The 12,995-nt window shown below is 61.0% G+C and overlaps 2 protein-coding genes across 8 annotated transcripts in view; one reads left to right on the top strand and one right to left on the bottom strand.

Moving 5' to 3' along the window:
- The first annotated feature begins 37 nt into the window (after window positions 1-37).
- On the top strand, window positions 38-4,049 carry SLC2A4RG (SLC2A4 regulator). 6 transcript variants are annotated; one of them, XM_081557485.1, is made up of 8 exons: window positions 480-745; window positions 1,047-1,171; window positions 2,090-2,199; window positions 2,639-2,802; window positions 2,875-2,975; window positions 3,072-3,336; window positions 3,397-3,488; window positions 3,577-4,049. In XM_081557485.1, the coding sequence occupies exons 1-8, from the start codon at window positions 635-637 to the stop codon at window positions 3,686-3,688; spliced, it is 1,080 nt and encodes a 359-aa protein (XP_081413611.1). In that variant the 5' UTR covers window positions 480-634; the 3' UTR covers window positions 3,689-4,049. The 6 variants fall into 6 exon arrangements, with proteins under 6 accessions (XP_081413614.1, XP_081413616.1, XP_081413611.1 ...); XM_081557488.1 differs by lacking the exon at window positions 480-745 and adding an exon at window positions 38-105 and having other exon boundaries at window positions 3,072-3,488; XM_081557490.1 differs by lacking the exon at window positions 480-745 and adding an exon at window positions 38-105 and having other exon boundaries at window positions 1,433-2,199; window positions 3,072-3,488.
- A 194-nt stretch (window positions 4,050-4,243) lies between these two features.
- Window positions 4,244-12,995, bottom strand: part of ZBTB46 (zinc finger and BTB domain containing 46) — a 50,761-nt gene continuing 42,009 nt past the window's right edge. For both annotated transcript variants that reach the window (XM_081557484.1, XM_081557483.1), the window contains exons 4-5: window positions 9,357-9,532; window positions 4,244-7,425 (exon numbers count right to left, since the gene is read on the bottom strand). In XM_081557484.1, coding sequence (XP_081413610.1) covers window positions 7,054-7,425; window positions 9,357-9,532 — 548 coding nt within the window. In that variant the 3' untranslated portion in view covers window positions 4,244-7,053. The remainder of the gene's footprint in view (window positions 7,426-9,356; window positions 9,533-12,995) is intronic.

Here is a 12,995-nt window from a genome sequence, read left to right as displayed (position 1 = left end):
TGGGCCAGGTCAGCTGGGACTGCCTCCGGTCGGGCTCAGAAGACCTAGTGGGAAGGAGGGCAAGCCCTGGGGGGCGGTCCTTAGGCCGAAGAGTTCTTCGCAGCGGTGAGCTGGGCCGCACGGTGGCCGCCGCAGGGTGGGACCTGGACCCTGATCGCCAGGGAAGGCTCTGCCACAGTCCCTGGAGTTACATAAGGGACGGGGGAGGTGGGCAGTCGTACGTTAAAGAATAACCTGCTCCAGGGAGGCCTGCCAGAGACGCGCAGAGGCTCCCCTCGAGGAAGCCGGCCAGCCCTGGGACCCGGGCGCACGGACGCGGGGGCGGGAGCCCGGCGGGCGGGCGGTGCCAGCCGGGACCCTTCCTAGACCGGGGCGGGAGGCGGCCAGCGCGGGAGCAGCAGGCCTGGGACGGGGCGTGACTGCGGGGCGGGCCAATGGGCGCGGGGCGGGGGCGGGACCTCGGGCCGCGCGGAGGGGGCGGGGCCGGTCGGCAGCCTCCGGGCGGCGCGGCGCGGGCGGCGGCCGATCCAGGGCGGGGGTCGGCGCCCCGGCCAGCCCGGCCCGGCCCGGCCCCGGGGCCGCGTCCCGAGCGTCCGCCCTAGCCGCTGCAGCCTCGGTGTCCGGCCGGCTGGCCATGGATGCCGAGCGCCCTCCGGCGTCCGGCCCGGGCTGCGGGCGTCCCTCACTCCGCACCGCCGGCCGGGACCCCGCGACCGCGCCCGTATCGGTACCCGCGCCGCCGCAGGTACCGGGCGCGGGGCGCCGACAAAGTTCCCGCTGCGAAGATGGCGACGGGCTGCACGAACTTCGGGCCCCGGGGCGGGGCGGGCGGGGGCGGCGCGTCGCCGCGCGTGTCCGTGGGTCCGGAGGGGCTGGGCCGGCGCCCGGAGTGCTTCCCGCCGCGGCGGCCGGGGGCGGGGCCGGGGCGGGGCCACACCGGCCGCAGCCGGTTTGGGGGCGGGCACCAGTGGGTCGCGGTGGCGGTGGCGGTCGGGGTGGGGGTGGGGACCCGGCCGCTCCCCGCGCTGAGCCGGCCGCGTCCGCAGGGCCCTGCTGTGGAGTTCGCGCTGCCCCAGGAGCCGGAGCCGCGGGCCGCGGACCTCGGAAACCCAGGGGCGGGGGCGGCGGGGCCCCCGACGCCGTCAGCGCACATCCCAGTGCCAGCGCATAGGTGAGACAGGGCCCGATTGTCGGGCCAATGGGGGCGTGTGCACATGTGCGCCTGTGTGCAGGGGTAGTGGATGGGCTCAGGCAGAATCCTTCTCGACCTCACCCGCGCAGGGGGCCTCGATAGAGAGCAGGTCAGCGTCCTAAACTGGGTTTCTGTCACCGCCTCCTGGCTCCCCTGCCCTGGAGAAGTTGAGTAGAAATGACCAGTGTATTAGTATGCTTTGTTCACCCCCTCCTCAAACCCCTGGGATTCAAAACGCAGATCGTGGAAGGGTGCCTGTCCCTGTCTGTGCAGAAGAGGCTGTGAGGCCAGCGTGGGATCGACTGTCCAGGAATCCTGGGCCCAAATGACCATCTCCCCATCCCTGTCTGCAGAGAAACCCTCTCTGGTGCCTGCCCCCCTGGGCTGGCTGTGGAGGCAAGGGCCTGCTCTGGCCTGGCCCCCTGGGGCCCCAGGACCGCTTGTTCTTACAGCCCAGTCTCCCTTGGCTGCTGCTGACTGCTGGCTGCTCCCGCCCTCCCAGGCCTGGCTCTAGGCCCACAGCTGCTGTTGCACAACCCTGGTTAATGTGTGACTGGGGGGAGGGCTGGGCCTGGCCAGGCCTGGTGGCACTGGTCGGGGGCCTCAGACCCCTGTCCAGCACCAGGGTCTGAAGAAGCCGCGGCGGAACAAAGGCTAGGCTGCAGAGAAGTCAGGCTTTAGGAGGAAGACCCCAGCCCAAGCCTGTTCCTGGTGGTTCCTGGGGATTTGGGACTTGGCAACTCGAGCTGGGGGTGGGGCTGGGCATCTTGCCCAGCTGGCTCCTGGAGTGAGGGAGCCGGGTGCACACACGTGCCCAGGCCTGCACGTGTGTTGGGCCAGGGGTGGGCCTGGAGTACTTCTTGGGCCCCACCCACCCCCTACCCCCATCTCCTCCAGAACCCCCCCAGGAAAAGCCCGACTGGACGAGGTCATGGCTGCCACAGCCCTCACAAGCCTGTCCACCAGCCCCCTTCTGCTGGGGGCCCCAGGTGTGACCTTCAGCACAGGTGAGCTGAGAGGCCTGGCTTGGGCTGGGGGTGGTGGCAGGGCTCAGGATCCTACGAGCTGTCAAGCCCGGTGGGGCAGGCAGACTCCAGCTGGAATACCATCCTCCAAGTGCATCTCCTGAGTCCTGAAGTGGACATCAAGAGACCCAATGTCCCTCCCTACAGCCCCGGGACCTGTCTGTCTCCACCCAGCAGGCCAGGCATCTCCCCACCCCAGACTCTTCCATGTTTCCTTCTCTGTGCTGGAAAGCCTTGTCCCCAGGCTGTAGTGGCCACCTTCTCCCTGCCACTACTGCCTCAAGAGGTTCTTCGTCCTCTAAGCTCACCTGGGAACAGGTGAACAGGCAGAGGCTCTGCATTCAGGGACTTGTAGCCAGCAGCATCTGCAGCATAGCTTGGGCCCCAAAGTCCTGACACGGGAGCCCGTGTGTGTCCACAGAACCATGCCTGGAACCCTGGAGGGAGGCTCCGGTGCAGCCACCGGGCAGCGGTGGGGGCTGGGACCCTGCCAGTGACCAGTCCTCTCCGTCTACACCATCGCCGCCGCTGCCCCCTGAGACAGCTCACTTCCTGTTCGGGGAGTCCACCCTGAGGAAGAGGAAGGTGAGCCAAGGTGATCCTTGGGGCAGGGTGGACATGGAGGGGTGCCCAGCCTGACTGCCCCCTGTTGCCCAGAGCTCGCTGCAGGGGCTGTTCCAGTGCCTGTGGAAGCGCTGCGGGAAGGTGCTGAGCTCCGCGTCCGGGATGCAGAGACACATCCGCCTGGTGCACCTGGGGTGCGGCAGGGCCGGAGGGGGGGAGGGGTAGGGGTGCCAGGCAGGCTTCTGCTTCAACCATCCCCTCCATCCCCTGTTGCTCCCCCGACCCTGCAGGCGGCAGGCTGAACTGGAACAGAGTGATGGCGAGGAGGACTTCTACTACACAGAGCTGGATAGCGGCATGGACTTGCTGACCGATGGGCTGTCCGGCCTGACCCCAGGGTCCCCCACGGCCTTGGTGCCACCCACCTTTGCCCGCCTGGAGCCGCTGGAGCCCCTGGCCCTGCCCAGCCTTCTGCGCCTGCCTGCCCTGCCCCCGCCCCCAGTGCTGAGCACCACATCCCCCTCCCAGGTGTGCCCCAGTGACCATGCCCACCAGGTGGGTGAGGCTGCGGGCGGCTCCCAAGGGGCGCAAGGCCATAGCAGTGCCTCCTCTCAGGGCTGCCTGGCACCCGTCCGCCTGGAGCCACAGCCCACCCCTGTCAGGGCATGTGCGCCAGCCCTGCCTGCCAAACCCAGTGCCAACCCAAGGTGCGTGTGTGTAGAGGGGCCAGGGTGGGCACCAGGCAGGGAGGGGCCCAGCCCCGATAGCACCCCATGCATCTGTGTGTTCCCCCAGGAAGCCCCGGGGTGATGCCAAGAAGTGCCGGAAAGTGTATGGCATGGACCACCGGGACCTGTGGTGCACGGCCTGCCGCTGGAAGAAGGCCTGCCAGCGCTTCCTGGACTGAGTCCGCCTAGGGCCTCTCCGAGCTGCAGGGTCTTCTTTTTAAGGGGGGAGGTCCCCACCACTCAGAAGTGCCTCTGAAGAAACCAGCCTTTGGCCTTTTGCACTAAAGCCAAACCTCACCGCTGTCCCCTCGGCCCAGGGTGGCCGCCCCCCCCCATCTGGCCCTGGACTTGTCAGGAGTGTGACGGGGCCACGCAGGGCGTCCTCGATGCACTTTGCGGGGTGTCAGGGAGGGGCGTCCCTACCCGCACTTCACCTGACTGAGGGCCCAGGCGCATGTCTGTGCCATGTTTGCTCAGGTGTCTCACGTCTGGGCTGAACCAGGCGAAGAGTAAAATTAAAGATTTGGGACTTTTCCAAAAGCTGTGTCTGTCTCCTGGGTGGGAAGGTACATGAAACTGGGACCCTGCCACAGGCAAGGGGAGCACATGGGCAGAGAGGAGGCCTACTGGAGGCCAGGCCACAAAGGGCTGTGGGGGGGGTGCCCTCTGGCCACCTCTACCCAGGGCAAGGCCGGAGGAGGGGACGCTGTCTGTAACACACACAAGGCGATGGCTCAAGCAGCAATTTCCCGGTTTATTGAAAGTGATCGCTTTGCAAGAATATCTAACTAATCCCGTCACAGAGATGAGACCCACAGGGGTCCCAGAGCGCACCCAGCAGATAAGAAATCTCAAGACCACTAGGGAGGAGGTGCTGTTGGCATCGATGGCTCCAGGGAAACAGGCAACAGCCCTGATGTTCCACCGACCGATTACAAAAGACCCCCCCCACAAATGTGAAACACATTTCCAATACAAACACAGGTTTATAGTTGTTAATATAAAGTCGATATAATATAGATTATCCCCAGAAAAAAAATCAACAATCTTCAAACACTGCCCTTTTTTTGTCTGTTTTGTTTTTGTTGACAGGTTGAAAGCATGTTGAAAAAATAAATATTTAAGAAAAGCACACACACAGCGCCCTCACTACAAGGAGTTCTAAAAAGGGCTGGGTACAAAACACAATATAGGATCTAAAAATAAAAACACCATTAAGTATGGCTTTCTTAAGAGTTGCACATGTCACAGAATGAGCGAAAATAAGATTATCTTTCATATAATATTGCAAAAAGTTCCAGTTTTTGCATTTTCTCAAGAGTTCTCTTTTCTAAAAAGGAAGATGTGCAAAGTTGGAAGCAGTAGCTGTGTCCTTTCAATCGAGGTCCCTATCCAGTCCTGGCAGTGTTGTGACTGTTCCCAAACCCAGAGTCCAAACATACAACCCCGTCAGGATCCAGAGCTTGATACAAAATCTTGGTTCCCCGCCCCTCCCCTACCCCAAAGAACGAGCCGCCGGATGGCCCACCTTCCACGTTGGTGATGCAGACGCCGAACACAGACGCATACACGGGAAGGTACAAAAATGTGAGATGTGATCTACACGCTTTCCGCTTCATAAAAAAATATTTATTAGTTTAAACATTGCTTTGGAAAAAAAAAAGACCACGATAAAAAAAAAAAAAAAATCTTCATTACATGTCTTTCCCTTCACGTTTGCCTCCATCTCTGAAATCCAGCTCACATGAGAATTAACACGGGGGCTCAGGGACAGGAGGTGAGTTTCCCAGTGAAGTATCGTTTTGAGGGAGAAAATGCCCCTGTGGCACCAAGGACCCTGGAGGGGTCAACCAGGGTGATCCAGAGCGGGAGTGGGCAGGCCCTGAGAGTGGCGCAGAGGTGGCCCTGTACAAAACCGAGAGATGCTTGGTAGCAAAGGTCTGGTTTCCAAATGCATCTGATAAGAAAGTAAGTCTTGTTTACAAAAGGGGTTAGAAAGTGGGGGAAAGGTACACAATGGGGAGCCCCGCTAAGTGGCTCAGACAGGCCCCATTATGAAAGGCAGAAGGGGGCGCAGGCCCCGGAGCCCCCTCACCCTGGGCTCCTGCCCCCGCCAGCCGGCCCTTCCCTCAAGGATGCCGACAGCTGAGGATGGGAGCACAGTCCTTTTCTGAGAAAAACGTGGCTGATGGTGTTTAAAACAAAACAAAACATGAAGCTGTGACTTCTCCCCTGGGCAGGGATTCAAGGACAGCACCATCCAGGTGCCTGCAGCCAGCCCTGACTGCCCCCCACCACCCCCACAGCAGCCACCTGGGAGGGGTTGGTGGAATTTGCCTTTCTCCATCTAGAAAGAGGAGAGGGAACCCGGCAGGAACACAGGGAAGCCTTTAGGTGCAGGCTAAGGGAATAGAGAAAACCCAGCCCAGCTCTCCTCCAGCCCCAGCTCAGCACCACAGGGCCCTAACTCAGGGTCCTGTGGGGGCTCCCAAGAGAGGTGGGTGCAGGGGACGGAATGCATGTGTCACGAGCCTTAAGGAAGACAGGCTGGCACTGGACCGGCAGCTGGATGGGGTCGGGCAGCGGGCAGCGTCCTCACGGCACGAGGTGGGACCCCAGCCCCTCAGAAAAGAGAAAGAAGGGTGGATGAGTTCGTTTACGAGACGACGAGGGTCGGGAAGGAGCCAAAGGAAAGACAACTCTGAAGATAATGCCGAACAAAACCATTTCACGTGCCGGCCTCAGTTCCCTTAGCGACTCACGGAACTGGGGCCCAGAGCACCTGGGGAGTGGGGTGGCCCCCGCGGGCGGTGTGAGCAGCATGGGCGTCAGGGACACCCTCCGGCGTTAGCAGCAAGGAAGGCAAGCCGCCCGGGAGGGTCAGCAGGAGTGGCCTAGGCGCAGCAGGACGACGGGGCTGAGGGGCAGGCCGGCCTGGCCCTCAGAGAAGTGCACACGGAGAAAGAGGAGGCGCCTGCAGTGGGAGCACCTGGGCCCGCCCGCCCGGCTGCCTCCATGGGGAGATAGCACCTGGGCGCCCTGGCCGAGGTCGGCAGCTGCTGTGTGTTGAGCACCAAAGCCCAGAGGTGGGAGGGCTGCAGGCCTTTCTGGACGCCCGACCTGGATCCCACAGGCTACCACCGGAGGCACAGCCCTCGAGCCGCCAGCAGTCCCTTTGCTGCTGACAAGGGGGAGGGGGACTCCGCCCTGGATGACTGGGGTTGCTGGAACTCTCCTAACAGCCCCCGGACCTGGGTCTCAGGGCCACAGAGGAGGCCCCAGCCAGCGGTGACCCCTTCCGGGCCGCCGGCCTCCTGGGTTCCCCGAGGCCCACCAAGCGCCCCAGCTGGGGGAGGCGCTGCGGGCTCTCTCAGGGCTCAAACCCACTCTGCGCCTCCACCCTGTGTGTGTCCCCAGCCCAGCTAGCTGGGGCAGCGGCCGCCTCAGAGCCCCAGGTTGCTGTCCACAAGGGGTGGGGGGCAGCAGATAAAGGGGCCCAGGGCACACACAGGTGAGGGCGGCCGCAGCCCATTGCCCGCCTGGCCTAGGAGATCCAGGCGAAGTCCTTGTCCGCGCCCCCGGTGGGGCTGTGGGGCCCCTGCGGCGAGTCCTCGTCTTCCTTGTCCCCCAGCAGCGCGTCCTCGGGGGCTAGGCCCACGTCGTCCTCATCCTCACCCAGCTCCTCCTCGCCCTCACCACGTGGGTCCTCGGGGTCCTCCAGGTATGGCCCGTCGCCTGCGAACAGCTCGGGGGAGCCCTCAGCGCCGCCACCATCCAGGGACCCGGCCCCACTGCCACCTGCGCAGTCGGCACACACGCCATGGCGCCGCGAGCCGTGCTTGATGCCCACGCTGGCGGCTGACATGAACACACGGCTGCAGAGCTTGCACACGTACTTCTTGTCCTTGCTGTGCACCTGCGGGGGCACGGCTGTCAGTGTGGGGGGCGGTCAGTGCCGGGGGACGACGGTCAGTGTGGGAGGACAGAGGTCAATGAGGGGGGATGGCAGTCAGTGCAGGGGAAGACGGGATGATGGAGGGCCCAGAGGGTGAGGTCTGGGTTGGGGGTGGAAACTCAGTCTGCTAGGCTGCTCACATCCCTAACCCTGGCCAGGGGTCGAGGCACAAAGCCAGGACATACAGAATTGCAGGTGCCACCAAAACTTGTTCCCATTCAGAGCTGTGCTGGACACCAGGCTGGTCGTGTCCCCCAGCAGGACTGGCCCCATGCTCAGATCTCACTGGAGGTTGTGCTGCTCCCCACACCTCCCAGCAAAAATGGCGGAGCAGTCACCTTCGCCACACCCCAGCTTTTGCCCCACAAGGGGACGGATGGGACTCCGATGGCCCCTAGTGGCTGGGGCATGGGTGCATGGATGATGGGAGCCCCGGGACAGCAGTGACCAGGGGTGACTCGACTACCTGACTTCTGGGAAGCCGTAAGGACAGCCCAGAGCTGGGCTGAGTGCCGACTCACAGGGCAGGCAGGGCTGGGGGCTCCGAGGGGAACAGTGAGGCCTTTCTGGATTCTCCAACCAACAGGCCTACGGAGGGACCCGTCCATGTGCCTGGCTGAGTGCCCTGGACTTCTCAGCTCAGGGGTCCCACAGGCCACCTTGAACATCTGCCCTACTGTGCCCTTACACTCAACCTCAACCACGAGGACCAAGGACTGCTGCCAGCCAGCCTGGGCAGGAGGGGAGGCCGGATGCGGCCTGGGATGGACATCAGGAGGAACTGGGCCTCCTCACAGAATCTGATTTCAAACAGAGCCTTAGATCATTAGGTCCAAGGACTCTTCCTGCTGCTTTTCATTTGCTACATTTTAAATCCAGGACTTATGCAACCCTCTCCCAACCAGAGAGCTAAGACTTTAGTAGGGTCACAGCAGGGTTGGGTGGTGGGGGCAGCTCCTGGGGAGTCGTGGGAGCCTGTCCACCAGCACCAGATGGCCAGACAGTTGTCTGAATGGATGCATGGATGGGCAAGGTAGGATGTGGGTGCTATGGTGGTGGGCTTGGACTCACTCCCTCACTTGGCTTACTCCATCAGAGCCATGCCTGAGATCTCGCCTTGGCCCCTCTGGACGGTTAGCCCTGTGCCAGGACGCATCTGGGCCCTCACTGTGGGGATGTGGCCCCTTTAAGCCTCCTGGTGGTTTGCTCTGCTGGCCAGCCCATGAGGCCCTGAGGTCCCTTCACTCACATCACCCGACATTCTTTCCTGCCCCTGGCCCCTAGCCGCCTCACCTCCCTGTTTTCTCACCCACCCAAGGGTTCTTCGCCTGCTTTTCGGCGACTCTGCCTCCTGGTTTCAAGCATGACCTTCTCTATCACTTCCTGGCCAAGCAGATAACATCCACACAGCACCTGCTCCTGAGCTGCGAGCCAGGCCGTCAGACCTTCCACGGGCCATGGGGTCCCATGGCAACTGCAGGGCGGGAGTGGGAGGGGCACGGAGGAAGTGGCTGCACGGCAGGAGCCCCGGGCGGGGGCGGGGGGCCGGGCGGCTGGGTCCTGGCACAGAAGGAGGCACCTGCAGAAGTGGACCGGAGCAGAGGTGGTCTCAAGGGAAACCTGAGGGGTGGGGCCGGGGCGATGTGCCCATCTGCCTTCTGCACCTGGGGCTGGGGGCAGAGCCGGTCAGGAGGGATGTGGGGGTCCCTGCTGTCCTGGTCTTTACCACCGCAGAGTGGACCCCACTTCAGGGATTCCCTTGGCAGCTCGACACCCCACATCCCCATCCTGCCTGGACAAAGCGTGCCCTGGACCGACCCCTGCTGACCCCACACTGACCCCGTGATGACCCCATGCCGCCCTGGCGTGGCCCCGCCCCCAGCGCCGCTCACCAGCGTGTGCCGCTTCATGTGCTCGCGCCTAGTGAACTTCTTCCCGCAGATCTCGCAGGGGTAGGGTCGCTCGCCAGTGTGCGAGCGCATGTGCCGCTTGAGGATGCACTGGTGCATGGCCGAGAAGCTGCAGTAGGGGCAGCGGAACTTCTTCCTGATGACCGTGAATTCGTTCACTGCAAGACAGACAAGACAGAAGGCTGCGGGTCAGCCCCAAGCCCCGCCCAGCCCGCCCGCCAGGCCTGGGCCCGGGCCAGAGGGGGCTGTGCCCATGCTCTGAGAAAGTGCCGCTTCTCAGATCAGCCAGTACCTCCTACATCAGCCCTGAAACACACGAGTCCACACGCGCGGCATCAACAGACCCATCTCCACACGGTCCACACCTCCACATGGCTGCGACAGGGTATGGGTGCCGCCTGGTGGACGCAGCCTAGTGAGAGGCCGCCAGCCCCCGACACACAGCAAGCAGCCGGCCCTACTGTCCCTTCCCACGTTTCAGGGAGTGACACTGTGGGCCCAAGGCTGGGGCCACATTCTGGGGGGCTCATGGGAGATAGTCCCACTGTGTGAGGCCCACTGGGCACTAGGGCAGCTCATCCTGAGTGACGCCCCCTGTGCTGGGCAATCGCGGACACCACAGTCACCTCCCTGAGCCGAGGGGTACCCCGTACCCAGACCCATGGCTCCTGGGTCAGTCACCCGAGCGCACCAGGGATGCTGGGAGGCCCTCCCAAGTGCTTGGTGGCACTTCCTCCCAGGAGGGGAGTCCAGGATGGACATCTGTCTCAGGTGCCTGGAATCAGCCCCCCAGCCCTCATGCCACCCACAACACTTGCCAACTGCACCCCAGCACTCAAGGGGCAGACCAAGGGTCCCAACAATCAGGCCAAAGGCAGGCAGGTGGAATGAATATCAGCAGCAGCAGGACCCCTTATCAGACCCCGCCAAACACCCGCACCCAGCAGGGCCCAGCCATGGTCACGGCTGCCCCTGGAGGCACCAAAGGGAAGCAGACAAGAAACCAGTGGCCACAGCATGACACAGCTAGCAGGGGGAGGAGAAGCTGGGGAAACTACGGTGACTGAAGCTGGCCTCTCTCGCCCAAGCCAGCCAGGCTGCTGCACATGTGACAGGATGGCTCTGTTCAGCCCAGTTTCCCCAACCCCAGGCCACCTAGCATATCACACGGGTCAGGGCCCTCGCCGCCATCTCCATGAGGGGTGCCCCAAGCTGCCCATCCATTCTGCTTCTCAGGCCCCAGCCCCAGGCAGGTCACCACAGAAATGACGCCCAGGGGATGGTGCAGTACGGTGACACCGAGTCCAGAGGCCCTGGACACGCCTAAGTCTCCGCAAGCATAGGGAAGTGGGTGTTTACTCTGCACCTCTGGCCCTGAAACACACCAGGCGACAGGGAGCAAGACATTTTATTTTGCTCCTTAAATAAGCTGTTACTTTGCTGACAAAGGTCCGTATAGTCAAAGCTATGGTTTTTCCAGTAGTCATGTATGGATGTGAGAGTTGGACCATAAACAAGGCCGAGCGCAGAAGAACTGATGCTTTCAAACTGTAGTGTTGGAGAAGACTCTTGAGAGTTCCTTGGACTTCAAGGAAACCAAACCAGTCAATCCTAAAGGAAATCAATCCTGAATATTCATTAGAAGGACTGATGCTGAAGCTGAAGCTCCAATACTTTGGCCACCTGATGTGAAGAGCCAACTCACTGGAAAAGACCCTGATGCTGGGAAAGATTGAAGGCAGGAGGAGAAGGGGATGACAGAGGATGAGATGGTTGGATGGCATTGCTGATTCAATGGACATGAGTTTGAACAAGCTCCGGGAGATGGTGAAGGACAGGGAAGCCTGGCATGCTGCAGTCCATGGGGTTGCAAAGAGTCGGACACAACTGAGTGACTGAACAACAACAACAATCAACCTATAGGTTTTCTCCTGAGACATCTTAAAGGGGATCTAAATAATCAAACAGCCAGATCCCTTTATTTCCCAGAACATGGTCAGTGAGACGGTCCGCAGGGCCTGCCGGGAGCCTGGCTGACCTCATGGACCCGCACTCTCCCTCTGTCATCTCCCGCACCTCATGGAGTCAGACACCAGGGACACTGCCCAGGATGACCCCTGTCCACGCACAGGCTGACAGCTTCACCAGGGGAGGCCATCACAGCCCCAAGAAGGGCTGTGTGGACATCATCACAGCTCACCCCTGGGCCTGCCGCCTGCCCGTGTCTGTACACATAGAGGGGCTCCACATCCTCACCAAACCTTGGCATGACTACCAGGCCTCTCTCAGCATCCAAGCCCGTCCTAAGAAGTAAGGCATTTTCTCACATCTAGAAACTTCCAACATGCGTGTGGCTGGGAGCCAGGGTGGGCGGGAAGGCGCCAGGAGGGTGAGTCGGCAAGTGGGTGAGACCAGGCGGCGAGAGGCGTGGACAGTCACCATTCACTGTCCCTTCACACAGGGGGCCACAATAACAGCTGTGAACTACATTTTCACAGTATGATTCTTAACTGTAAGTTCTTAAGTGTGCAGCTACATCACTATTTATTCAACAAACATGGAAGTTGTTTCCTTTTTTTTTTTTTTACCCTTGCAAACAGTGCCTCAATAAGGTGCCTACTAGAGAAACTTTGCCCCTGGAGAGAAGTCCTGAGAAGCGGCCGTGCCGGCTGTCAGGCCCTGCATGCACCAAGGGCCAAGGCCACGGTCCATAGTGGCTCACAGGGCCAAGGTCACTCTCCGTACGTGAGACACAGACCGTGGTTACCACAGACTGTGGTTACAGTTAGCAGTACTGTTCCCTGCAGAGCTATAGGCCCGGGTCCCAGACGCAGGCACAACCAGCGCATTCAGCAGCTCTTGGACCCTCGAGGAAGCAGCCCTTCCTGAGCAGGGCTCCAGCCCCCCACGGAGGGCCATTGGACAGGTGGGTCCAGGTAAGGGTCCAAGAAAGGACAGAGGGGAGGGCACCCAGCCTGGCACATCTGGACAGGCCACACCTGGCAGCTCCCAAGGAGGAAAACCTCCAACTCCATGTCTCTCTTCCCATCTGAGCACCAAGCCCAGCCTAACCCACCCCTCGATGAGGCAGTAGCAACACAGCCACCCACACCGGCCTCCGGGCTGTTCCCTCAGCACCAACCCACTTTTCACATCACACGGAACACAGCAAGTGTGCCACCTGCTCTGAGATGGAAAAGGAGTGCAAGGAGACAGCTTTCAGGTTGCTTTATTTCAAATAACCTTTCTGAGTTATTTTAGACTTTCTATTCTGCTTCTATAAACATAAAAATTAAAATTTGAATTATTTATTCTAGCTTGCATTTAACAATCCAGACCTACATGTTAGAAAAAATACTTATCTCTGTACACAAGTGCTGTATTTTTCCTCTAGAAAAACAATTTATTTGCACAAACGTGAGTGTGACCCCCATCCCCAGGCACACTGAACCTACCCACGATGATGCATTTTCTGTTTTCTTAACCTATTAGTTTCCTGCTAATATAAATGTCAACAATCAGGGCATCTTAAAGCATAAGACATCTGTCGTCTCTATCTTGGAGGACAGACGCCTGAGGTCAAGGTTTCGCTGGGCTGCACTCCCTTCCTAGGCTCCAGGG

This window comes from Giraffa tippelskirchi, chromosome 13 (genome assembly GCF_054371585.1).
Source record: "Giraffa tippelskirchi isolate mGirTip1 chromosome 13, T2T-mGirTip1v1.2.pri, whole genome shotgun sequence".
Classification (NCBI taxonomy): Eukaryota; Metazoa; Chordata; class Mammalia; order Artiodactyla; family Giraffidae; genus Giraffa; species Giraffa tippelskirchi.
Note: the sequence above shows the minus strand (reverse complement) of the source record. Positions and strands in the feature narration are given on the sequence as shown.